The following is a 25,741-nucleotide window of genomic DNA, read 5'->3' as shown; positions in this document are numbered from 1 at the left end:
TGGCTTCCCCAGCTTGAATGACGTCACACTTTGGGATTCCCGGAAACGTTAGTAGATGGTTGTCGTAATGTTTCAGGGTCTGTGAACAACAAAACAAGCCATGAGCTCTCTATGGCAAACCAACACAACAGCCTACTCACAGTGCAATGGATGGTTAAAACAAACGTTCCTTTAGATACGTTTGAGTGCGCTGAACAGTATGTCTTGTCGGATGGCTCCAACTCGCGCTCCCTCCGGATCCAGGTGGTGTAGTCGGCGTTGAGGTCAGCGTTGCAACAGTAGCAATGGCAGTAAACGAAGATGGCCGTCAACGAAGATAGCAGTCGCGGATCCCGCAGCCTGCCCTTGGCTCGGTCGTGGAATCCAGTATCCCCTCTCCCGCATCCCGCTGCTGTAAGTCTTTTTATGTCAGCTGAATTATGGCTCAGCCAATCTGTGCCACAGCCACGTAGCTCCACTGATTGCCTACAGCCGTGTCTTATTAGTTAATGTTTGAACGGCAATCAGTGGATCAGTCTGGGAGTAAAACACAGGGCAGATGAAAACACAGTGCTTTGCTGGATATGGCAACGTCCACAATACATATGAACTCATATTATCCCCATTGTCATTGTCAAGAGTCACTCCCCACATCAATCAAAAGTTTATACATATACATACACCTATACATATAACATCACTCATAAAAACACACAGGGCCCACACAACATAATCCCCCCCCACTAAAAGGTTGGTCGTCCCGAACCACTTTACGGCTGATAACGCTGTGGACGTACACCAAGGTTAGGCCGCTGCGACCGCCTGACCAGAGGCACCGACCCTCCCTGTCCCCCCTCACCTTCCTGGGCATCAGTAGGAGGCTCAGGTATAGCTTCCAAGACTGGCACTGGAGCCAAAGGCGTGGCGCGCAGGTCAGGTATTGGCATTGGCGCAGGAGGATATACCAGCACTGGCCATCGGGGTGGCGGGTCTCTCTCCTCCCTGGTTGGTCTGGGGGCGTTGCTGGGCGAAGAGGTGGAAGGCTCATCGAGGCCAGCAGGGCAGGGACGCAGGTTGTTCCGACGGAGAGTGACCCTCCTTCCCTTCGGGCCGGATATGGTAGACTGGTTGTCCAGGCCGCACCTGGGAAAGAATCACAAAAGGTGAAGGAACCCACCTGGGTTCAAGCTTTCCCCGGGCCCAACGTCTGAAGTAACGTATGAGGACTCACTCCCCTGGCAGCAATGGGGCAGCCCAAGCCCTCCTGTTGTAGCGTGTCTGGTCCCAGGCCTGTCTCTGCTGGGTGCGTGCTTGGACCTGTTGGTAAGCTGTGGTCAGGGCCTGCTGGTGGTAAGCGACCCACCCATCTAGGGTGGCTCGCTCTTGGGGCGGCTGGGCCTCCACACACAAGTCCAGGGGAAGGTGGCGTGTCTGCCAAACACCACAAAATGAGGAGTAAGTCCGGTGGAACTATGTATTGTGTTGTTATACACCTGCACTAGTGCAGGCATCTTGGCTGGCCACTGAGACTGCTCCTCAGCTTTCAGGGAACTCAACAAAGCCAACAAGGTCTGATTGAACCTTTCAACAGCTCCGTTTCCCTGCGGGTGGTACGGCGTAGTCCGGCTCTTGACACAGCCATACATGGCACACAACTGCTGCATCAGCTCTGACTCAAAAGGACCACCTCGATCGGACAGGATCCTCTCTGGGCAGCCAAATGTCTGGATGAATGCTCCCCACAGGGCTTTCGCCGTAGTGTGGGCGGTCTGGTCGCGGGTCGGCACGGCTACTGCATATCGAGAGAACAGGTCAGTGATGACAAGGATATAGGGATATGTGTCAGCCGGTCTCCCTAATGACAAATAGTCCAAGCCAACTATTTTAAAGGGATAGGTGCACTGAATGGATTGTAGGGGGGCTCTCACCTCAGGGCCGGCCTTGCTGGTGGCACACTCCACACAGTCCTTGGTCCAGGCGTTGCTGTCGGTGACCATGCCTGGCCAATAGAATCTCCGTTGTAGAAGGCTCAGGGTTCGCGCGCTGCTTGCATGCCCTGAGGCTCGGTGGTACTGGGCCCAAAGCCCTTGGGCTTCGCCACCTGGAACCAGGACTTGGTGAACGTCCATCCCGGGACCTGGCTCTTTGGTCTGCTGCACCAGAACCCCATCTAGGATCTCGATCGAGGCCCAATCGGTAAGCAGTCTCTGGGCTGTACGGGTCAATGTAGCGTGTACCTCCTTGGTTGGCAGGTAATTTGCCCTCTTCCAATCATGCAACTGTCGAAGGGCAGGGTTGGCTTGTTGTGTGTCCCTCCACTGACTGGGTGGAGTTGCAGTGAGCACGGACTCGCTGTCCTCTGCTGCCCCTAATGGGATTTCGTCCCGGGAGGCAGTGTTTCTTGTGTTCCGTCTGAACTGCTGTCACCCTGGCTTCCTCTGGGAGCCGAGAAAGGGCATCTGCATTCCCGTTCTTGGCACCCGGGCGATACTTGACCACATAATGGTAGTTGGCGAGCTGGGCTACCCACCGCTGCTCTGTAGCTCCAAGTGCACCAGCGGGTTGTTGTCAGTAAAGACTTCGATCTCTGCCCCTCAGAGGTAGTCCTTGAACTTCTCGGTGATTGCCCACTTAGGGTTATTGGTTGTTCGGAATGCGGCCTCTCCGGGATGGGTTCCCTGGAATACCTGCTGCCAACAGTCAGAGATTATATTCATTCCTAGTATTCCACAACCAGAACCAAACATGAATCTTTCACAATCACAACCCCCTTATCAACCAGCTGGACCCCACCCACCTCAAAGTCTAGAAGGATATATCCCACATAGGGGATTGTCAGGCCATTTGCTGCCCGCAGAGTGAGCCAAGGGACTTCACTAGCGTCATGAATTTCATCCGCCCCAAAGTGTCTCTGAAAAAAGGAATAACTGAATAAAGTCACTTGGGATCACGTGTCTAAGACACAGGGTATCTTTTTGCCACGCACACTAACCTGTACTTGTGGACAGTCTCCTACCAACGAGGGCTTCTTAATAGCAGTGGTGGTCCCACCTGCCTCGATGGCTCGCCCCACAGCAACCGAGGGTTCTAAAAATCCGAGGGGTTGGGGCGCTGTCGCCGGGAACAGAATCGTTGAGTGTGGCCGGCTTTGCCGCAATCAAAGCAGATAGGCCGGCCCTGTGCATCCCACCGGTATGGCTGGGATCCCCCTTGGGCACCACGGGCTGGTTGGGACCTGGATGCTGGTGCTGAGGTGGCGGGGAAACGACGCCCTCTTGCGGATGGATCCACTCCATGTCCATGGAGTTGGAGGTTACTGAAGTCTTCTGCAAGGGTCTTTCCCAGCACAGAAATCTGCTCTTTTAGCTCCTGCTGGAGTTCCAACTTGAAGGACTCCTTCCACTGCTGCCAGGAAGAGTCAGCCGCTGTGGGAGCAGTAGGCTCTGTGGAATTCACCCGGCAGACCTGTACGCCTCCATGGTCCACTTTCCTTTCGAGGGCTTTTGCTTCGGCGCATGTTGCAGTGAAGGACATGTCAGGACGGCGCCACAGCTAACGCTGCAGCTCCTGCTGGATGGGGCTTGGTCGAAGACCCATGGCAAACTGGGCTCGAAGCATCTCGTCGTCTCCTGCGGCTGGGCCTGGGTCTGTGATGGTCCACTGATGGTGTAATCCACGGAGACGGAGTGTAAAGGCACCCACTCCTTCGTCGGCCCCCTGTCTGCACTGGAAAAACTGTGCCCTCCGTTGGGCAATGGATGTTGGCCCCCCATACAAGCCCCGCAGGAGGGTTAAGATCTTTTCAGCCGTGTCTTTGCTGGTGGAATCCACAAGCTGGACTTCCTGCTTAGCTTCCCCCTCTAGAGCACTCAGGACGAAATCCACCTTCTGTTGGCCGCTCAAACCCTGCGCCCTAAGGAAGGTGTTTGCCATTCTGCAACTGCAGCTGAACCACCCTGCCCACTAAACTTTGGGATCCAGGGCCCCCCCATGAACCACGGCATCATAACTGCATTTACGGTGCCGGCCTCTGGTCTAGGCTGTGGCTCCTCCTCCATGTTGTGGGTGTTACTGGGATCTTGTCGACTACGCCAAAAAGGTGTGTCGCCTAACTTGACGAACAACCCACTCCAAGCCAGGAATCCCAGGACACACCACAACAGGGATGGGAGTTTTTGTTTAGAAAAATAATCACAATTTTATTTCAATTCATAAAAATTAACCTGGATTACTAGTTAGGGTTTAGCGGAGGGCCTTAGGCCAATAGTGGAGAATGTCCGTTCGGTCGGGGTCCCTCCTACAACAGGCTGAGTCAGGTTGCAACAGCAGTCCACCTGGGTGAAGGGCAGGCGAAAAATCCTCTTGCGTAAACCGAACTTTTACTGTGACGCATCTAGCGACTCACAGATCGGCCAATCGTTTAAAAATCCTCCACTTTTGCCTATGAAAGATTGCCAAACTTGCGAGATACCCTGGTGAGAGCCGACCAATTGGCTCACAAATCTTGATCCTGGCAATTTCCCCTGCAGGGGTTGTGTTAATTGTAATGCAATGATCAAGGGTAATTCCTTACTACACCCGCGCACTGGCAAGTCATTCTCCGTGAGGGGGAGAATCACTTGCCGCACGACCTTTGTCGCATACTTACTGAAATGCCCATGCAGATTTTTTTATGTTGGAAAAACAAAAAGAGTATATGTTATCATGACGTTAAGTCATCTGTAGCAAGACATTTTAATGAATCTGGGCACGACGTCTGCACCTTAAAATTCCAAGGCATAGAGGCAGTGAAGACTCTTAAACGGGGTGGTGACAGAGAGTGCTATCTCCTTCAGCGGGAGGCCCACTGGATCTTCAAGCTAAAAACAGCACACCTTAATGGTCGGAATGAAGAGCTAGTTTTGAACTGCTTTTTATGATCCCTCTGTGTAAAAATATGTGTACATATTCACTGGGTTGTATATATGAGTTGGGTGGAGCATAATGCTTATTGATGCATTCGGATGCTATAGGAGAGTGGCTGCGGTTGCATTACCGCCTAAATAATTTTTGGGATTTTCGTTTAGCCTACTTGACTTGTCAATTGTGTAATATTATTATTATTATTATTATTATTATTATTATTATTATTATTATTATTATTATTATTATTATTATTATTATTATTATCATTATTATTATGTTTGCTTTATTTGATTCAGGCTGCTGAGTTTGGCTACTGTTTAATATGATTTTCTTGTTTATTGCCTTCTGTGCGAACATGTTTTGAATCTGTGCACCCTTAGGTGCAGGTCACCTGTTGAAGTCACCTGTTGATATCACCTGTTGATATCACCTGTTGATGTCATGTGTTGATGTCATGTGTCACTTGTAACCCTTAACCCTTGTTGATAAAAAGCATCCATTCTGGTGTCCACACTACACACTGACCATGGCTTAGGCCGAAACGCGTCTGGAAATAAACTGGTCTAAATAGCAAGGAGAAAAGCTTCAGAGTGCGGTTTTATTCTACTCAAAGTTAGTTTATTTTACTCACACCCGAAAACGCATTTATTTTTTGGAAGTAGAGCGCGCCTATCCCTACTAATACAGTCAGACTGAAACATTTAAAAGTGAAGATGGAGAGAAGTCCCAAGGACAAGGAAGACCATGCATCTAGGGGTCTCAAGGTGGCAGACCTAGCATCAAATTGGCTTAGAGGACCCAAGTTCTTATGGGAACAAGACATTGTCTTTGACAAAGGATCCCCAGAGCTTCTTTTAGGTGACCCAGAGGTAAAAGTCCTGAAAACAGATGTCGTTGAAAGAGACTCTATTGTCAAGAGGCTATCAAGATTCTCTGATTGGATCAACGTCATTGCTCGGATTCAGAGACTGGCACACAAAGACAGATCTGGGCCCATTAGTGTGAAGGAAAGACAGGAAGCTGCTCTTGTGCTCGTCAAGGCAGCACAGACAGGAGCCTATGAAGAAGAACTGAACTGGTTTAGTCATGAAGCAAAAAACAAACTCTGGAAAACTCGTAAAAAAGGTATCAACTTGACCCTATTCTTGAGAATGGAATGCTCAGGGTAGGAGGCAGGTTGAGAATGTCATCAGCCACACTTTAGTTAAAGCAGCAAGGTAGTGGCCAAGCATGTCAAGAGTTGTGTCACCTGCAGAAATGCGCGTGGTCCTACCCTACCTACAGCGTATGGCTGACCTGCCAGTTGACTGAGTAGACCCATCTCCTCTATTCTCATACACAGGAATTGATTGTTTCGGCCCATTGTAGCCAAAACAAGGTAGAAAAGCAATTCAGTAGGGTGATGGTCTTGTGCGTAAAGTCAACACCCAAATAGGACAAAGTAATTTAGGAAAGAAAGGTGAGGGCTTAACGCAACCTTCATTTCTTGATCGTAAAGTTCAAAAATGTGTTGTTTTAGTTGAGCATAATTCATAGTTGCATAATATTTATTCTAAAAACTTTAAAGGAAGCTGTTGATTAAAAACAAGGTTAATGGTTATGGTATGTTACGGTATGTTTGTATGTTTTATTTGATTAGTTATGTGTTAAAGGTGTTAAAAGATCATTTATAATATCATTACGTGACATATGTGATGTTAGAATGTGATACATTTTATTTCAGGTTTTTTTCACGGTGGTTTGGAGTATGAAAGCAAATAAAAACTCATCAACCATCAGTTAGAGGCGCGTGGTTCATCTTTAACCAGGAGAAAAGTTTAGGGGCAGCTACAGTGCTTATACAGACACATTTTACAGGCTCAGCCAGGGTAGATAAAGACGCTTAATTATACTGGTGCATTTATACAAAACTAAAAACAAAACGCTAAACAAAAAATACATCTATACATAATATAAGAGGGGAAACACCAAACATTCGAAATTAGAACACTAAAACCAAATGTACAGACATTCTTGGCAACAAACACTGGGAGTAGGTCACATAACAATCAAAGCCCCCACCAAGCGGGTCACATGTCCCCATCAACCTATGCCTGCAACACAGACTCTAAGGTGTGCCGGGAGCCACTGCTGTGCGGAGGGGGCACAGGGGTGGGCGCTGCACCTTCAGTCTAAGTGTTTCCCTCCCCCTCCCAGGGAGAGCTAGGGGCCATTATGGAGCCAGCCGGTCACAGTGGAAGACAACTCTCCCTACCAGCTGGACTCATATAATTTAGCTCCGAAGTTACACAGTGGACCCAATGATTCTTCTGCTTTGGTGACACTGTTTTCTCTTTGGGCAATGCACCCATACCTGTTCTGCAGCGGAGAAGTCTAACCCGCAGCACCGGGTGTCATGAGCTCACTTCTGGCGGGCCCAAGCCTCGTTCAGTCCCCGCCAGTCTAACTTGTGCACCTCCCACAGCCTCGATCGAAGGTTGTGGAAAAAGCCCCAGCTCACCGTCCACCTCTGGCTCCAGTGGCAGCTGAATACTAAGTCCACCGGGGTTCGCAGTTCTTATGCGAACGTCAGGGCTGCATTGATGCACTTCGTAGACACCTGTGCTGCCGTCCAGTACACCCATAGGACCAGGGGCAGATGTTGATCCCAGCCTCACTGCCAGCGCTTGTTTTGTTTTCATCAAGACAGGACGCCAGGAATATGTTGCCCTTGGCAATACCACCGTTACCTCTGGTGTCCCCCAGGGGTCAGTTCTGGGGCCCCTGCTTTTCTTAATCTACATGCTACCCCTGGGAAAACATTCTTCGAGGTCATAACATCCCATTTCACTCCTATGTAGATTACACACAAATCTACATCCGAACTTCACCCGACAAACACCTGGCACTATCACAGACTACCAAATGCCTGGATGACATCCAGCACTGGATGAGCAACAACTCACTACAGCTATATGGTGCCAAGTCTGAAGCCATTCTTATTGGCACGCCCCATCAAACAAAAAAGGCCGGTATCACCCAAATCACCATAAATGGTCACCCCACCCCTCTCTCTCACTCGTCACAAACCTTGGTGTCAAGCTGGACTCTTCATTGTCCTTTGATGCACACATCAAATCCATCTGCCAAACTTCATTCTACCACCTGAGAAACATCTCAAGGCTGAGACCCAAAACATGCTGCAGAAAAACTGGTGCATGCATTCATCAGCTTCCGTCTGGACTACTGCAACTCTCTGCTGGCAGGTCTTCCAGCAAAAACCATTCAGAGGCTGCAGCAGTGGCGGCTCCTGAAAAAATTCTCAGGGGGGGCAATTTTTTTGATAATGATTAAGGCGACCTATTCAGTAGGTACATTAAGTTATCCGATTTACTCATACAGCAAAACCTTTTTGTCCACTATTGGCAGCAACCAACAATAATATCTCCCCTCTTTCTACATAGCTAGAGTAGCAAGATACAAGTGGAACGCTATGGAAGAAAGTTACATTCAGGAGCCTTCATAAGCAAACATGATGTGGCTCCACATTAAATGATCCCACTTTTTCATTATCCACACGTCTCAAATGTTGTATGATGTAACCTAGCTGAACAGGACACATGATATGTCCACTAACAACATAAAGAAGGGGGCAACTTTCGTCAAAACCAACGATATTTATTGACTGATCTTGAAAGTATTGGCTTACAAAAGCAAAATAAGTCATCACATAAAACATTATTTAAAGTTAGTTCACACTGTGAAACCTATGAAAAGTGACAGTGGTATATAGATACAGACCGCGTTAGCCACTTCACGACCGCGATTTTCTTTTGTTCCAATTTCCCTCCCTTTGTAGAAAACTGTTGAATGGATACTTTTGGTCTAGGGTTTTTTGGTCAATTTATCTTCAATATTACGCTGACTAAAAAGAAGTTTCTGTCAAAGAGCGGATGAGTTGTGCTGAACAGGTGCCATCTTGACATGCCTTTGTCGAAGCTGTGTGACGTCCTCATTGCATTTTACCATAGGCTTTTGCGTCGCTTACTTATGACTAGACTTGGAGGGGCGAGCCCTCCCGGAAGCCATAGAGAATGCATTGAGAGTGTAGCTGCCAAATGTGAGGACCCTGCCTGATGTGAGTCCGCCAATAGGATGTCTAGAGTCCGCCGCTGCCTGATGTGAGTCCGCATGCGCAAACACAAACGGTTTACGGCAGAAGGCTCAGGAGCAAACTATCCAAGACGTGCATTCTCATACATGGTTTAATATCAACGTATCTGGCTTAACTAATAATTCAATAAACATGAAGGTTAACATCATAAACCTTGGTGGATTTCAAACGTAAACAAATGCGCTTGTCATTCCACTTCATGCTGTAGCCTACACCACCAGCATTACCTGGCTCGTTGTACTACAATAGTGTCGCAAAGTTTGCGCATGCGGCCTCACATCAGGCAGGTCCTCACATTTGGCAGAGAGCTCTGTTTTGTGAAAAAAAAACGCATTTAACATGGGAGTCAATGGGAGAGGTCTGGGGCGATTTTCATTTCGTCCAAGATCGCCCTGAAGGGGCGGGGCCATTTGAATCACGACTCTAGGCTGACCGAATGACTGTTACCTGATTCGACAAAGACATACAGAGGCATATCAGACGGTCTAGTGGTATAATCCGACAGAAAAAAAATATGAAATTTACATTTACATGTAGTCGTGCAATTGAATTTATACATCAGGAATTATAATTTTTTATTTTTTTATTTTTTTATTTTCTTCCTTTTCCCATAGGCAGTGCGTCGCCCGAATCGCCCTTATGGACGAGCCGCCACTGTTTAATTCAATCGTTTTTTAACAGTTTCTATAGTGTAAGATAAGCATATCATTTTGTTGTAGATTGCAACTATTTCACCCACAAAAAATACCTACCATGAAAGAGATAAGTTTGCCCTTTCAGGTGTATATGTAACATTAGACAAAGAATGAAAGGTGTGTGTCTGCTGACACCTGTTGCATTTCAGTAGCGACAGCTGGTGAGAGGGAAATAAGTCTTTCGGCACTTAAACCGTTACTCCCCCTACTGTTCTGGAAGAGAATTGTTTTCAGCACCCACAGCCGTTGGAGTACTATAAAGGGACACAAATGCTAACTAGTACGTACTATCCGGCCACCCGCCCACTGTCCAACTATCCGACACGACCGTTTTGAGTACTGTATAAAGGCCCTTATATAGTACACAAAACGGTTGTGTCAGATGAATAGATTGACAGGGAAAGATAGATAGATAGATAGATGGAAACGGATAGTGTGGAAGGTGTCTTATCAATATTCCTAGTTATACAGTTGAATGGAGAGGGGCAGAGAGAAGGGGAGCCTTGGAATTGGTGTCAGTGAAGCACAGGTGCAAGCCAGTTTAATTATATTATTATGTCACAATTGCTTTGCAAGCACTGTAATAAGAAGCCACCAGATAACAGTATAGTGCTCTGATTTGCATACAACGTAATACATCTGAACAGTAAAAAGAATACACGAGCATGGGGGGTGTCCAGTGTCCATTATCATGCTCAAAATGAATGGTGGCACAATTGGCACTTAATTAGTAAATTACTGCTCTAGAACAGTGTTCTAGAAGTGTTCCAAAGTATCATCAGCATTTCACATGTCCCCTACCATGGGAGTAGTGGGATCAGTGTTGCCTGCACATGATTATCACCAACAATTTTATTAACTGGTGTTTGCAAGGTGGATGACAAGTTGGATGACAAGCCTGCCAAAATTGGGGCCAGTTCTAGTCTTGGAGGTTCTGAAACTGAATTACTCCAGAAAATATTAAGCCGTGCCTACAGGTAGGGCTGTGGCTGTGACTGAAGTGATTCAAAGGTAGAAGAACATAAGACAATGTTTCAGTCATCAGTCTCAAAGAGTTTATTTTGCACAAAAAAAGCCTTGATATTACATACAAAAAATACTATTTGCATTAAATACAGATGAACGGGGCAAGAGAGAAAGATGAACAGGTCAAGAGAGAAATATGAACTGGTCAAGAGCTCACACTCTCTTCTCTCCAAACTTATACCCTTGCTTTCAACCCTTGATCGCTCATATTCCATACCTCCACTCTCCTCAAAATTCGTATTTTCAAATCATAATTCTGACATGGATCACAATATTACTCCAAAATACTGACTCAAATAAATGCCCACCCAGCCCCCACCCTTTAACTATCCCCAAGCCCTTTCCTCATCATATTTTTCTAATGTGGGATTATAGTGGCAAAACATTTGGAATTTTAGTCTGTCTCCCTATCCTCTTTCTTCACCATCCATTCTCAATCTTTTTCCATCCTTTTTGACCAGCTTCAGGCACCGTACACACTTTCATTGCTGTATGTCATGTACAGGAAGAGGTCCTCATCATGGTGTTCCTGTGGCCGTAGAGAAGGAGGAGTTACTATTTGTTAAACATGTAACACATCAAGCAAACATTATGCACATGTATTTCAGCAGCTGATGACAATGATGGGAGCCAAGGATTTCAAGGTGGTGTTATTACCTCATAGACAGCAGACAGGGGCATGCTGGATGGGGGGAGGGAGTTCTTGACAAAAAAGAAGAGGGCCTCCTCTGGCCTCATAGACACTCGCTGTCTAATCAGGAAACACAGCTGACCAACTGTAAGACATTTGATAAGAGTATGTCACCAGTCACCAGTCACTCCAGGATTTTGCAATCTTATGATTTTGCAAATTCAAGGATGTTGGCGCATACATAAAAGGGGAAGACATTGCAAATGGTCAGACGGAAACATATAATTTCGCCAAGTAAAATTTCATTATGAAAGGAATGTCATAAATCCAATATCCTAGGGCTGGATTTCGCCATATTAACCATGACAAGATACATATTACAATACAGATGTCACAACACATTACATCACATCACAAAATCAATAAGAGGTAATTCATTACAGCAAATGTGTGCAAAGAAAATGATTAAAGTCCTACAAGAGCCTCTTTAATATGCTCTTGTCATTTTGTCTGTCTGTAATTCCATTCTTACATGTGACCATCTCAGGCTCTGCGGAGATACTGCCTTAAAATGGTCTACAGAAACCCATGGTGAATACACAAAAAACTGTTCACACAGGCGACATCATCACTTCAGCGCAAAGCTACCAACACCGGAATAGTATTTGATTGGTTTGAACAAGATGCATTGCAAATAAAATTGTATTCAATATCTTCATGAACATAAAAAAAACACATCTTTTTAAGACCGTTTATATAGGGCTAAGTCACAGAATCGCCTCAGTGCAAATCTACCACTAGACAATAAGAGGAAGTGAACGGTAAAACATGCTAAACACGGCTAACTTACCTGTCAAATCTGCGGGAACTAAGTACTTCTTTTTGTCCAGTTCTGGAACTCGTGATCTTGAAGCCCTCTCCACAATAATCTAATCGAAATGGTGAGAGAGTAATTAGCTGAAAGTAGTTAACAATTGACGACATCATGACACTGTTGTGTGATACTGCATTAATTATGACTGACTACTTACTGGTATTTTATCGGGATGTTTAGCCCGGACCCTCTCCCCCTCTGATCTCCTCACTTCCAGAGGGACGGTACGCTGATACTGGCTGCTCATCTAAAGGGGAAATTCAGGGGGAAATAATGTTCTCACATCTTCAAGTTTTTGACGCCATCCATATACGTGTGCAACCACAATATGGCCATAGATAACCACAAGTATGTTCATGACAACAGGAGTTTAAATTCAACAGGATTACGATAAAATACATGTACAAGTAAAATGTAGACACTTCACAGCAACAGGAAGTCCTCCGTTTGGACTTAATTTACTATTAACAAGGAGGCGGGAATGAAATACCATACAAATAGCCTACGCAACACATCAACTATGCAATATATCAACAAAGACAATTAATCCTACAGCCTGTATTACTAATAAGAAAATACATTCTGAGGCGGGGTAGTGGCATGGTCGTCCCAATAAGCCATTAGCTATATTTGCAATATGTGATTTCAGAACAACAAACTATTAGGTACACTACTGTAAACGACAAGAGCATGTGGAAGTGGACACATTCCGTCATAAATGTAAACGGTTTGTTATCGATACTTTACTTTACCAGCTAAATTAATGGATTACGTAGCGACGATAACTTTCCATTAAAAGCAATACCACTACAGTCGAGGGCTAGCTGAGATAGTCGTACCTTTACAACACTTTCACATGACAACATATTACAATCGCTTTGCCTTTTATACTCGACAATTAACATCACTACACTAAACTAGGTTACTATGCAATATACTACCACCTCTGTTACATGCGATTAACGTTAGCTAACCCAGTGATACACATACCTAAATAAGTCACCCTACTTACTTGCCAGCTAGAAGAAGGCTAACAATATCTTGCTAAGAAGAGGGCTATGGCAATAACGATAAACCTTACCTTAAAACCACTGGCAGCTGAATATCAAACCCAGTAAACGGGATACTTTACAGTCCTTTGTGGAGCAGAACAAGATAACAAAGCAAACGTGGAGCTAACTGCAAAGGCAGATTTTACTCAAATGTCCTCAGATATAGAAATCTATTTTTAAAATGTCGACTGGTCCACTTCTCTGAGTGAAACAACAACAAACATTAACCCGCCCATTTCATTGATGTTTGACCAATGGGATACGTTCGCACAGACAGACGCTACTTCTATCCAATAAGTGACGGGCGAAGGTTGGAATTCTGATTTGTTGACAATGTTTCCATTGGCTTAAGCCCCTGCCAGACAGCTACTTTGCTCTCTTGTCCACCCCCAGCTGGGATGATTGACAGCACAGCAAACCAATCATATAGAAAGCTAACTGGGCCAAAATGCAAATTAAGACGTGCCCTACGTGTCATTACTGGCTGCAGGGCTACTAGCAATACTCCACCAGAGAATTTTGTTAAATCGGTCCAGTTTCTCCTCTTTCTGACTGTGTGGATGTCTGACGAACATTAATTGTAAGAATGGGAAAACATCTCTGCACCGTCTCATTAAAGAAGGTTTATGAGCAGCTTATAATTTCGCAGAAATCAATTATAAAACATGTATTTGTTGATTTAAATTTACTAGGCACGGTCTAGCAATAATATATTGAATACAATAGTATGGAAAATGCCAAATGTATGGCTGAATTACATTTGTAAAACTTTCTTGCAAAACAAGAACAACAACGAAGGACTGTTGCACAACAGTCTGTCGATTATAGCCTACTGTTAATCTGCACTGTGTTGCTGTCTGAAATGAACAGAGTTCAAAATACAGGTTCCGTGCAAACAGTAGAATATGTACAGTAGGTGACAATACATAGGTATGCAAACACATTAGTAGCAATGCATAAACAATACATAATTAAAGAGACAGGCAGACAGAGAGAGAGATTGACAGAGACAGGCATATTGGGATAATAGCTAGAACTATCTGATTAATTCAGCAATGGGCATCAAACTGGAGCTGTTTTGCACTTTGGTATCGTTCTTTTTAAATCTCAGCATATCTTCTTCCATCCACGCCACCACCATTATGTTATCCTGACACTGAATAGCTGTAGGACCTTTATTGTTGAAAATGTCACCCGGAAATTCTTTAATCAGCTGCCAGGTCAAACGAGCGAAACGACCGTGCTAGACCGTGCTCTTCTTTCCAAGTGGAATTGAAATAAAAAAAAAATAACATAGTTGTACTCTATCTTGTTCAAAGTCTGTACATCCAACTTTATCGACTGATAGATCGCCATTCATTCCAGTCTAAAGCGACTTATTCTATCAACGGCAACACGTTTTCTAGAAAGGTCTTCATGTGGTAGTTGGCTAAGTTGCTAGCTAATTAGCCTATCAAATCCTGAACAGACAGTTGGATGGGTTCAGCGCATGCAATGATGCCGATCTGCTGCACGTAGGATAACGGTTATCATTAACATAAGGTTATTATAACGGTTTTTAGTCAGACGCTGTGAACTTTGTTGAAAGTACGCGTAGGTGCCCAGAGTACCAAGCTCACCTCTCCCCCGTTTAAGGTTAGCTAGCATCGTGGAGTACCACGAACATGTCGGATGAATTTGATGAATTCGAGAGGCAGTTGACAGAAAACAAAGCAGGTGAGACAGATTTCATTGTCCCTCTTTACTCAAGGCTAACTTGCCACGTAACAAACTACATCGGTAGCCTATCAAGACTGTTTACAAGGGAAATAAATACGCGCTAGCTGTCGAGAGACACTTCGCTAAGTTCACAGCTAGCTTATTGTCTCCTCTCTTTTAATACATTAACCATTTAGACGTTGAGTTTCATTCTTTTGAGTCGCCTCATTTTGCAGAAATTTGAGTGGTAGTGATATATGTATTTTGACAGAGCTTAAAAGTTAAATGTGGCATGTATTATTGTCTTTGTTAAATGTGGAAGTTGTGCCTGCGATTAGCATTGTTGTTTCGTATGAAACATCTCCTTGCTGCAACCAAGCTAATACGTCCTGGTCATTGCCTTTGTCACACGCGCGCTTTTCCAAGGCTCGCGTGTTATGAACACTATCCTGTAGTATTATACATTATTATTATTATTATTATTATAATAAGCAGTGCAAGGGTATGGCACTGTGTTAATATAATTAGTAGAACAACCCAATCTTCAAGCCTTTTAAAAAGATTAACGTTAAACAAGCAACACTGTTGTCCGTTATCAGAAGACAGTTGCCAGTTACTGAAAATACTTCTTTTCATTTATCTGTTTATAAATGTTCATCAGGGCTAAAGAAGATGATGACACAACATCAACTTAGATGATCGTAGGTTGAGTTTTGGTTGTTTACATTGGCCAAGTTGCCAGCCTCATGAGGTGGTATAAACATATACACCACCTGAATGTTATGGCTAAAGTCTGTGTGTCTTTGTAACACTTCAAATTCAACGTTAACCAGCCGACAGGGACAAGGAGAATAAACACCATGGGCGCAGTCGATCGCGAAGTAAAAGCCGTGAGAAGAAACGGAGAAGCCGAGATCGAGACAGAGAAAGGAGGACTAGCAGAGACCGACATGCAGAGAGCAAAGATCGTAGACAGAGACGCAGGTAACTTAAACAATATTTATCTCCTTCACTTCAACTAACTTAACATGACAGTCACAAATATTGTCAGCCTTGATGCATTTGGAAATTTAGATGTGATGCACTGTATGCTACCTGTCAGAGTACCTCTGGACATATACCCTTACCCACTGATCGAAGTGTTGTTTGACTTAAATCTGTGAATAGTGAAGAACTGTCTGGTCATGAAATACTTGCTTGATTTATTTGAGATCCCCTTATTTATTCTCTGGGCCAGGTAACCCTGATCTATACCCGCATACAGTGTACATTTTACATTCAAAGTTTTGTCATGCTGTCTGTCTCAAACTGAATTTTAGCCGTTCCCCACATCGTGAACCAAAGAAGAAGAAAATCAAGAAGTACTGGGATGTCCCACCACCTGGCTTTGAACACATCACTCCAATGCAATACAAAGCCATGCAGGGTTAGTTCATCTCCATTGTGCCGTAAACTTAATAAACAGGTCTTCAACTCTCAAGCATTTTGCCAGGAAGAGATCTACCTCTTCCTAGGCTTGCACGTCAGTAGACACTCTACTCCTTCCGATAATGTTCTGATATTCAGATTGTGCTCTGTTGTCTGCCACTCAGCTGCAGGTCAGATTCCGGCCACTGCCCTGCTGCCCACCATGACCCCCGATGGCCTTGCAGTCACCCCTACCCCAGTGCCAGTGGTCGGCAGCCAGATGACCCGGCAGGCTCGTAGACTCTATGTTGGCAACATCCCATTTGGCATCACCGAGGTGAGTTTTGGAGGTGGAGAAGGGGTTATATTATGAAAGGGGATATTTGCAGCTCTTACTGTTCTGCAGTGATTTTAATATTCTGGGCTCCACATGAAGCTTTTGGTCCCCTGTCTGTCTGCCTGCAGGAGTCCATGATGGACTTCTTCAACGCTCAGATGAGGTTGGGTGGATTGACTCAGGCAGCAGGGAACCCTGTCCTTGCAGTTCAGATCAACCAGGATAAGAACTTTGCCTTTCTGGAGGTCGGTGTAACATGTCGGTCTCTCTCTATTCCTGGTCTAAATAATATTGAAACTTTGTATTCAAATGAAATATGTAGTTTTTATTTAATAAGCCTAATACTGTTCTTCCTTGCCTGTTTGAAGTTCCGTTCGGTTGACGAGACAACCCAGGCCATGGCCTTTGACGGAATCATCTTCCAAGGCCAGAGTCTAAAGATCCGCCGGCCGCATGACTACCAGCCTCTCCCGGGTATGAGTGAGAACCCCAGCGTCTATGTACCAGGTAGGTTACTCTCTATTACTGACCCTACACTATTTTTTTAATTGTGATGGATTTATCTAAACTCAGTATTGTGGAATTAAGGGATTGGGTTTTTTACCAAAATTAAAACTTACATTTTTCTCAAGGAGTGGTGTCAACAGTTGTGCCAGACTCGGCTCACAAACTCTTTATTGGCGGCCTTCCTAATTATCTCAACGATGATCAGGTCAGTGTTGTGTCTAGGCCATTGTTTGTTTGAACTGAGGTTTCATTACATATCAGCACTCAGAGATAATGCTGTTAAAACAAGATAAGTTGAAAGCAATAGCTATTTTAGGCACTGTATGTAATCGATGTGTCCTTTCTGAATGTCTTGCCAATCCCTTTCTCAGGTGAAAGAGTTGTTGACCTCATTTGGACCTTTGAAAGCCTTTAACCTGGTAAAGGACAGTGCCACTGGTCTCTCAAAAGGCTATGCCTTCTGCGAATATGTTGATGTCAACGTCAGTGATCAGGTGACTCACTATTACACTATCTGTGCTGATAAGCTTAAATTGCTGACTGTGTGTTGTCTTTATGGCCAAAAGATGTAAACAGTGTTGTTTTCAGAACAATAAAATCATGTTGCAGATGTTCTATGAGGGAATTATTTTTGTTGATAAGTAGGAATGTAAATAAGACTGTAAATAGCAGGACTATACATTATTTTGTCCTTGAGGTACACAGGGTATCCCTTAAGTCTGAAATGCCAAGCTTTGCAGTACATTTCAGTTAGAATGAATGTTTGTAGTGTAGGACACTACTAACACTTCTGACAGTTTGTCAGGCTTCTAATGAGACTAAGCTGTAGGCAAAGCCAATCTGTTGATTGACACTTGCATTAACCTCTCCCTGTCTAATGCCGTTCACTTTCTTAGGCCATTGCAGGGCTGAATGGCATGCAGCTGGGTGACAAGAAGCTCCTGGTGCAGAGAGCCAGTGTGGGCTCCAAAAATGCCACTCTGGTGAGTGTCAGAGGGAGTGAGCAAGAATTTGGCCTTTGAAAGATGCCTGTCTATGTTCAAAGTTCAGGCCCGATGAATCTCATTTTATGTCTGTTTGTCTAAATGCTTGTGTTTGTTTGTCTTCAATCACTCTGTTCCCATGTCTCTCGCCTCACCGCTGCACCTTCTTGTCCTCTCCAGACAAGTATAAACCAGACGCCGGTGACGCTGCAGGTCCCTGGCCTGATGAACACTTCAATGAACCAGATGGGCGGGATCCCCACAGAAATACTGTGTCTAATGAACATGGTGGTGCCGGAGGAGCTGGTGGACGACGACGAGTACGAGGAGATCGTGGAGGACGTGAAGGAGGAGTGCGGCAAATATGGCCAGGTGAAGAGCATCGAGATCCCAAGGCCTGTGGATGGAGTGGAAGTGCCTGGCACTGGCAAGGTAAACTGGAATGCTCTGGCCTCAGTTAAAACCAAGTCAAGCCCGAAAGTCTGCGCACCCCTTTCACCTTCTCCACGTTTAATTACGTTACAGACTTCTACTACAATAGATTGAGTTCATAATATTATTATATATTAATAGCCAATAATTAGTGCTGTAGCGACGCGTCGATGACGTTGACGCGTCGATTTCAAAATTACGTTGACGCCTTGTTTTTACGTCGACGCTTCGCCACATACACGTGGCTGACCCAAACAAACATTGCGCATTTAGAATGGAGATAGAAACGCCAACCACCTCACAGCAGGATGCCCATCAAAGCCCTGCAAAAAGCCCCATTAAAAGAAAAAGTCTAAATACCTCGCCCTAAATCATCAAAGGCATGGGAATACTTCAAATTCAGTCCCAAACGTAAAGGTGTCGTTATTTGCAGTCTTTGCCAAATGGAGTTGGCATATCACACCAGCACAACAGCGACGTGGGAGCATCTGAAGCTTGTGAAGGGGACAATAAGTAACGTTGGTTACATTATTTAACGTTTGTTCAGTGTGTTGTGTAGCTTGAGCTCTGCGCACATCGGTGGTGCTAGCTAACTATATTCTTAGCTCTCCGTGCAGTTTGTTCGTGCTTGGTTGCTAGTAGTTAACGTTAGCTAGCTACTAGCGGCTAGACAGCTGTGCCAGTTTAATTAACGTTAGTAAGCATCTTACTTACGGCTGCAGAGCACGGCAACCAAGCACGAACAAACGGCACAGAGAGCTAACTCATGCTGTGGTGATTTACGAGTCAAACACATAACATTAGACTAACGTTGGCCAGCTTATATTGTAGCGAGCTCACAGACACTACGAGTATGATTCAATAATGACTTTATTGGCAGTTATAACTAGGGGTGGGAATCTCTTGGCACCTCACGATTCGATTCGAAATCGATTCAGAGGTCAACGATTCGATTTAAATCGATTATCGATTTTGTAATTAAATTTTTATTTATTTATTTATTTTTTTACACATCCATTTTATGTTGAAATGCAAGCTGCATCGACTATTGCATTGCTCATAAAAAGGCAAAATTGTGACCATTAAAAGCTTTTTCTCTAATAAAGCAAATAGAGAAGGTAATTCATCTGTTGATTTTCTTTAATTACATTAAACACAAAGTAGGAAGTGATTTTAGACTCTGAGTTGCAAACTCAAATGAAATAGTCGAAATGCATCGATAATCGTTTCATCGGTTTCAAATTGATAATCGATAATCAATCGATAATTGCATTTTAACATAAAATGGATGTGTAAAAAAAACGATTAGGCTATCAATTCTAAACCGATAAAACGATTATCAATCCATTTCGACTTTTAAAACATTCGAGTCTTTGCTACACTTCCTACTTTGTGTTTGATCAACAGATGAATTACCTTCTCTATTTTTTATTAGAGAAAAAGCTTTTCCTTGTCACGATTTTGACTTTCTATGAACAATCCAATAATCGATGCAGCTTGCATTTCATCATAAAATGGATGTGTAAAAAAAAAAAAAAAATGTTGGTGCCTGTGTTGAACATTTCGTTTTTTGCTGCTTGATGTCCACCTTTCACAAAAAGGTCTAATTCTCAAGCCTACTACACACCATCAATTAAATAAACATATAATTTTAATTAGAAGACTCAGCTCTATTAAATTTGGTAAAATATATCTGGTAATTTTGAAAATCCTCTCCAAATATTTGTCATAAAATCGGAAAAAAAATCACTTATCTCACATTAAAATACATTTTCAGTATATTTGTCTACAAGATAGATAAAAATGTAGAGTGTATGAAATATTCACAATTTTGTTTGCTATTTGAGCAAAAAAACTGAAGGTAAATATTCTATACTGTTCAAAAGTTATGATGAGTTTAGGGATTAGTGTGAAATACAAATAATATGATTTAGAATGTTGTCCGAATTCTTACTCAAACACATTCTCTCCACATAGACACAAAGGCATGAAAACTGGCAATGAAGACAAATACAATGTTTGTTTGTTTTTATCTGGTCTATAATAATGAACCATTCCTTTGTTTTAGTATAATTCACTTTGAATATAACTATTATTTACAGAAATACATACAATATAAATCAACTTACAGTATATATGGCATTTATTCAAACAACCCTGACTAGGATGGTCTAGGACTAGGCCTACACCATCAGCCCACCACCCCCAACTACTATAGAAATGTCCCATTCTTATATTAACAAAACAGAAAGTAAATTCAAGCTGCACAGTGACGGAGGAAGAAAGAGAGAGAGAGAGAGAGAGCGAGGGGGGGAAGGGGGAGAGATAGAGGACATATGCATACACCAGGCCACAGTAAATAATTAGAGCAATCAACTTGTAAAGTTCCTCGTATGTTGTATCTGTCCATGCCCCGTGTTTGTCGCCATATGTTGCCTTGTTGGGTACAGCACTCCATGCGTAGGCATTGGTATATCCCGAGACCTGCTGCATCAGCTCAAAAGAAAAAGCCCAGATCTGGAATTTGTCAATATATTAAAAGGTCCAACTCTCCTGGCTTGTAGGCCTCTTGGCCCTTTCCCTCTTGGTCTCACACCTCTCCCTCTCACTGGTCTTGGGTTGGCTGGCAGATTTTCAGGAGCACCATCATCGCTGCTCTCCTCGTGGCTAATATTGCCATTACCTAAGCTGAAAATCAATTCAAATCAGAAAAAGGAACAGTTCATTTTCTATTCTTCATTTACACATATATATATATATATATATATATATATATATATATATGTATAAATATATATATTGCCCAAAGCCCAAGTTATTATTAATTATTGTACAGGGCTGAAATAACAAGCACACAAAACCTTGAGGTCTCAAATCAACAACGAAATATTGAACTACACTAAAACCATAAGTAAGTCACATTTTTTCATGAATTAAGAAAAACATCTTGGAAGGAAAATAAACACTCCTTTTATCTTTTCTTCTAAATGTCTTGTTAGTCCCTGCTTACTTATGCCTTTCAAATGCCAAAATGTAAACCCAGTAACATGTTGTTTGCTATTAGTACAATCTGCGTTTGCATCAGCTTTGCGGTAAACGAGACACATGTGAATGTTCGCCCTCACAAATGTCTTCTACAAATCTACAAATCTAGCCAAATTGATAGGCGAACACAAAACTAAATACAAAGGTTTGATAAAGTTAATTATTTACTCCAAAAAAAAAAAATGAGGAAAGCTAGCATGCATTTCAGTGACTACTTGTTGGGTGAAACGTACCTTGTGATAGAAGAAACGCAGTCGGAGTAGCCTACTTTTCTCCAGCGCTTTCTCCTTCCAATCCTCTGTAAAATTCAAACTTTTTCTCCACTAGAAATCCATCCAGGACCACTGTGTACATTGGTTTCTTGGTCACTCGTCATTCATTAGAAATGCTGCTTCTTCTTGTGCTGAAAATCGCTGTTTCTCACTGAGGTGATGCATACTTGCGGACGCCATGTTTGTTTTTTCTAACCTCAGTCACGTCACTCGCGTAGGTTGATTTGACAAGCACTATGAGACTAGCCAATCAATAAAATGGATTTAAAAAGCATGTTATCTGATTGGATGGGTCTTGAGGAGATGTAAAACATTTTTTTTTTCAAAAATATGTTATTTTCCGTTGTCATGACACCAAAACGTCATCGTTCCTGGAGGAACGATATTTACATGGATCGTCACCAAAGGGTTAAATTACAAAATCGATTATGAACATTTCTGAATCGAGAGAGAATCGTTTTTAGAGAGAATCGATACAAATCGGAAAAAAAAAAATTCCCCACCCCTAGTTATAACTTCGGCTGAACACATACATTTCTGTGGCTGCTTCTCACAGAACTTCCAGCATAAGCATAACAACAAGTTAAACGTTCTCTTAACCAGGTGCCCCCGCCCCCTGGCTACTCTGCCAGCCCGGCTACTCTGCAACACATGAGCTGCCGTGGTTGACAGAGAGCAAGGACACAGGCACACAGACAACACTATGAACATGAACACATTAAACATACTGGTCGTTTCACTACGTTAGATCGCCAATGTCAACTAATGGCGCCAAGCAATGTCCAGGCCAGGGCTGCACATAAGGTGGTGCGCAGTGCTCATGAATGAATGAATGTTTTTATGAGCACTGAAAACATTTAATTAATGAGAACATCCAAGTGTGATAGGGCTCATTTGAGGTCCAATTTTTTTACTCTGCCCTTAGATAAACATGAAATGCATTGTTGGACTTTTGCTGTGCAAAACGGTGCTCAATAAAGTATATTATTAAGATTTTTTTGGTATTTATTTGAGATGCATTATGGTTTTAATCGAGCAACAGAAAAATAATCGTTAGACTAATTGTCCAATTAGTCGTTAGATTAGTCGACTAATCGATAAAATAATTGCCAGATGAATCGTTTAGAAAATAATCGTTTACCCCCAGCCCTACCAATAATCACAAAGTGAAAACAGGTTTTTAGAAAATATGCAAATGTATTTTACAGACAAAAATAGGTTTTTTTAGGGGTTACATATCTGTACACACTCTTGGTCTAATACTTGGTTGCTGCACCTTTGGCAGCAATTACAGCTTCAAGCAGCTTGGGAAAGAAGCTACGAGCATGGCACACTTGTTTCTGGACATTTTTGCGTATTCTTCTTAGCCTATCCTTGCAAGCTCTCTCAGGTTGGATGGGGAGCGTCGGTTCACAGCCATTTTCAGCTCTTTCCACAGATGTTCAATTGGATTCAGGTCTGGGCTATGTGGCTGGGCCACTTGAGGACATGCACAGACCTTCACCGAGGCCACTCCTTTGTTCTCTTGGCTATGTGCTTCAGGTCGTTGTCATGTTGGAAGGTAAACCTTCGCCCCAGTCTGAGGTCCCGAGCACTCTGGAGCAGGTTTTCTTGAAGGATCTCGGTGTACTTGGCTGCATTCATCTTTCCATATATCAGGACTAGTCGCCCTGTTCCCGCTGCTGAAAAACATCCCCACATCATGAGGATGGTATTAGCCAGGTGATGAGCGTGACTGGTTTCCCCCAGACGTGACGCTTGGTATTCAGGCCAATAGGTTACATTTTGGTTTCATCAGACCAGAGAATCTATTGATCAGTTTGGCCGGGTGGTCAGATCTAGGTAGATTGTTAGTGGTTCCAAACTTCTTCCATTTACAAATGATGGTGGCCACTGTGCTCTTTGGGACCTGTAAAGCAGCAGAGATTTTTCCGTACCCTTCTCCAAAGCTTTGCCTTGACACAATCCTGTTTCCGAGGTTTGCAGATAATTCCTTTGACTCCATGGCTTGGAGTTTGCGCTGACATGCACTGTCAACCGTGGGACCTTATATAGGAAGGTGTTGGCAATCACCAATCATGTCCAATCAATTGAAATGATCACACTCCAACTTGGTGGACTCCAACTAAGTTGTAGAAAAATCTCAAGCAGTATCAGTGGAAACAAAATGGGCATACCTGCCAACATTTGAGTAGCAAAATCCGGGAGATTTCGGTGGGGTCGGTGGGTGGGGAGTTTTGAGGGGGGCATGGATGGCAGAGGCGGGCAAATGTTGGTTTTGAGGGATGTTATGCATATAAGTATTTATAGACAACAGATTTATAATGTAGATAATAAATAAATACACAATAACTATTTATTAACAAAAACAAATGTATTTATTTATTATTATGTATGTATTCACAATCACTTATTTGTAATTATAACAACTAACTAAAGTGCCCTTTTGTGCCTCGGCAGCACAGATATGTTTTTGAGACTTGTTGACGGACGTCATTCTTACCGCTGTGGCCTATGTTGAACTCAATACGACAAACTTTGCAAAAAGCATGACTTATCTAAATGACTGTTCGATATGCATGGAAAATCCTCCGTCCAACAAGACTTAATTTTACAAACATATTTCCCCTTCTTCGTGATTAGATTTTTAATAAATTAGCACAAATATCTAAAAACCTGTTTTCACTTTGTCATGAGCTATTTTGTGAAGAATTTTGAACTCAATATATTGGTCAATAGGTATGTCCCGTAATAAAATGTGAAGAATATGAAAGGGGTGTGCAGACCTTCCACCTTGACTACACAGTGAATATGGAAAATAGGTGTGATCCTCTGGTTGATTGGTCTTTTCTTTTGAAAAAAGGAACAGAACACTTTGAAAATCTGTTTTTGTACTTGAATTAAATCCATTTTAAGATGAGTCTGAAACATAACAAAATACAGAAACCACAAAAGGGCCTAAAACCTTTCCGTATGCTTTTGTATTTGCAGAAATGCTAATCATGTAAAGTATATTCAAATGTTACTGCTAGACAAGGGTTGGTATGAGAATATATTAAGATTGTTTCGCTGATTTTGTTTTTCTGTTTTTCCCCCAGATTTTTGTGGAGTTCATGTCTGTTTATGACTCGCAAAAGGCAATGCAGGGGCTCACAGGAAGAAAGTTTGCCAACAGGGTGGTTGTGACCAAATACTGCGACCCTGACGCCTATCATCGCCGTGACTTTTGGTAGAGGGAAGGGAAGTACAGAGCAGTGATGGGAGGTGAGCGTGGAGTGACCAGTACTCTGTGGGCTATGTGTATGAGGAATTCTCAATAAGAGGCTTAAGAAAGCGTGAGGGGAAAACAGGTTTTATCAGGAAAAAGCTAAGACGAGAGCTATCAGATAGAGTAGATGGGACGGAGTAGTGTGCTATGTGATCCTTCCATCAGTGAGCGAGAATGTGTAATATGAATTACTGTGTTCTGTTCTTCTTATTTGAGATTTAGATGTTGCTAAAGTATTGAATTGAGGTCAATTGGGTACTGGGGGACCTTTTATATGAATTAAATTGAAAGATTTCATCACAATTCTTCTTTTAGAGTCTTCTTTCTGTCTGTCTCTTCATTTTTTTTTATTTTTTTTATTCCTCCCCCTTTACCCTGCTCTCTCCTCTTACGTCTTTCTTAGTGTCCAGGATTGGTGAAAGTGCTTTTGCCCTTATTTCATCTAACCAAATTTGTAAACAGCAAAACAAAGGTTTA

The 25,741-nt window shown here is 43.1% G+C and overlaps 2 protein-coding genes across 4 annotated transcripts; one reads left to right on the top strand and one right to left on the bottom strand.

Moving 5' to 3' along the window:
• Positions 1-10,773: 10,773 nt before the first annotated feature.
• Positions 10,774-13,513, bottom strand: LOC308380561 (gamma-aminobutyric acid receptor-associated protein-like 1). The gene is made up of 5 exons (XM_080857957.1): positions 13,345-13,513; positions 12,421-12,510; positions 12,240-12,318; positions 11,416-11,534; positions 10,774-11,287 (listed from the first exon to the last, which is right to left on the bottom strand). Exons 2-5 carry the CDS (start codon positions 12,508-12,510, stop codon positions 11,222-11,224), a joined length of 354 nt encoding a protein of 117 aa, XP_080714083.1. The 5' UTR covers positions 13,345-13,513; the 3' UTR covers positions 10,774-11,221.
• Positions 13,514-13,832: 319 nt separating this feature from the next.
• Positions 13,833-25,741, top strand: u2af2a (U2 small nuclear RNA auxiliary factor 2a). 3 transcript variants are annotated; one of them, XM_080857666.1, is made up of 11 exons: positions 13,833-13,895; positions 14,951-15,031; positions 15,847-15,997; positions 16,333-16,439; positions 16,606-16,757; positions 16,886-17,264; positions 17,390-17,469; positions 17,636-17,758; positions 18,161-18,247; positions 18,428-18,679; positions 25,095-25,741. In XM_080857666.1, the coding sequence occupies exons 2-11, from the start codon at positions 14,980-14,982 to the stop codon at positions 25,227-25,229; spliced, it is 1,518 nt and encodes a 505-aa protein (XP_080713792.1). In that variant the 5' UTR covers positions 13,833-13,895; positions 14,951-14,979; the 3' UTR covers positions 25,230-25,741. The 3 variants fall into 3 exon arrangements, with proteins under 3 accessions (XP_080713792.1, XP_080713793.1, XP_080713791.1); XM_080857667.1 differs by lacking the exon at positions 13,833-13,895 and having other exon boundaries at positions 14,436-15,031; positions 16,886-17,002; positions 17,126-17,264; XM_080857665.1 differs by lacking the exon at positions 13,833-13,895 and having other exon boundaries at positions 14,436-15,031.

This window comes from Sprattus sprattus, assembly GCF_963457725.1.
Source record: "Sprattus sprattus genome assembly, chromosome: 19".
NCBI lineage: Eukaryota > Metazoa > Chordata > Actinopteri > Clupeiformes > Clupeidae > Sprattus > Sprattus sprattus.
The sequence above is the reverse complement of the archived record's forward strand: the minus strand, read 5'-3'. Positions and strand labels throughout refer to the sequence as shown.

What these genes read in the sequence shown, in the direction of transcription:
- LOC308380561 (XM_080857957.1), bottom strand. Translation starts at nt 12,510, where the DNA reads ATGAGCAGCCAGTATCAGCGTACCGTCCCTCTGGAAGTGAGGAGATCA. An exon ending in AGTTCCCGCAGATTTGACAG is followed by an intron (nt 11,535 to 12,239) that starts GTAAGTTAGCCG and finishes AATGTCTTACAG; the next exon opens with TTGGTCAGCTGTGTTTCCTG. An exon ending in CCCTGTCTGCTGTCTATGAG is followed by an intron (nt 11,288 to 11,415) that starts GTAATAACACCA and finishes CTACGGCCACAG; the next exon opens with GAACACCATGATGAGGACCT.
- u2af2a (XM_080857666.1), top strand. Translation starts at nt 14,980, where the DNA reads ATGTCGGATGAATTTGATGAATTCGAGAGGCAGTTGACAGAAAACAAA. An exon ending in TCCCATTTGGCATCACCGAG is followed by an intron (nt 16,758 to 16,885) that starts GTGAGTTTTGGA and finishes GTCTGCCTGCAG; the next exon opens with GAGTCCATGATGGACTTCTT. An exon ending in GCTCCAAAAATGCCACTCTG is followed by an intron (nt 18,248 to 18,427) that starts GTGAGTGTCAGA and finishes TGTCCTCTCCAG; the next exon opens with ACAAGTATAAACCAGACGCC.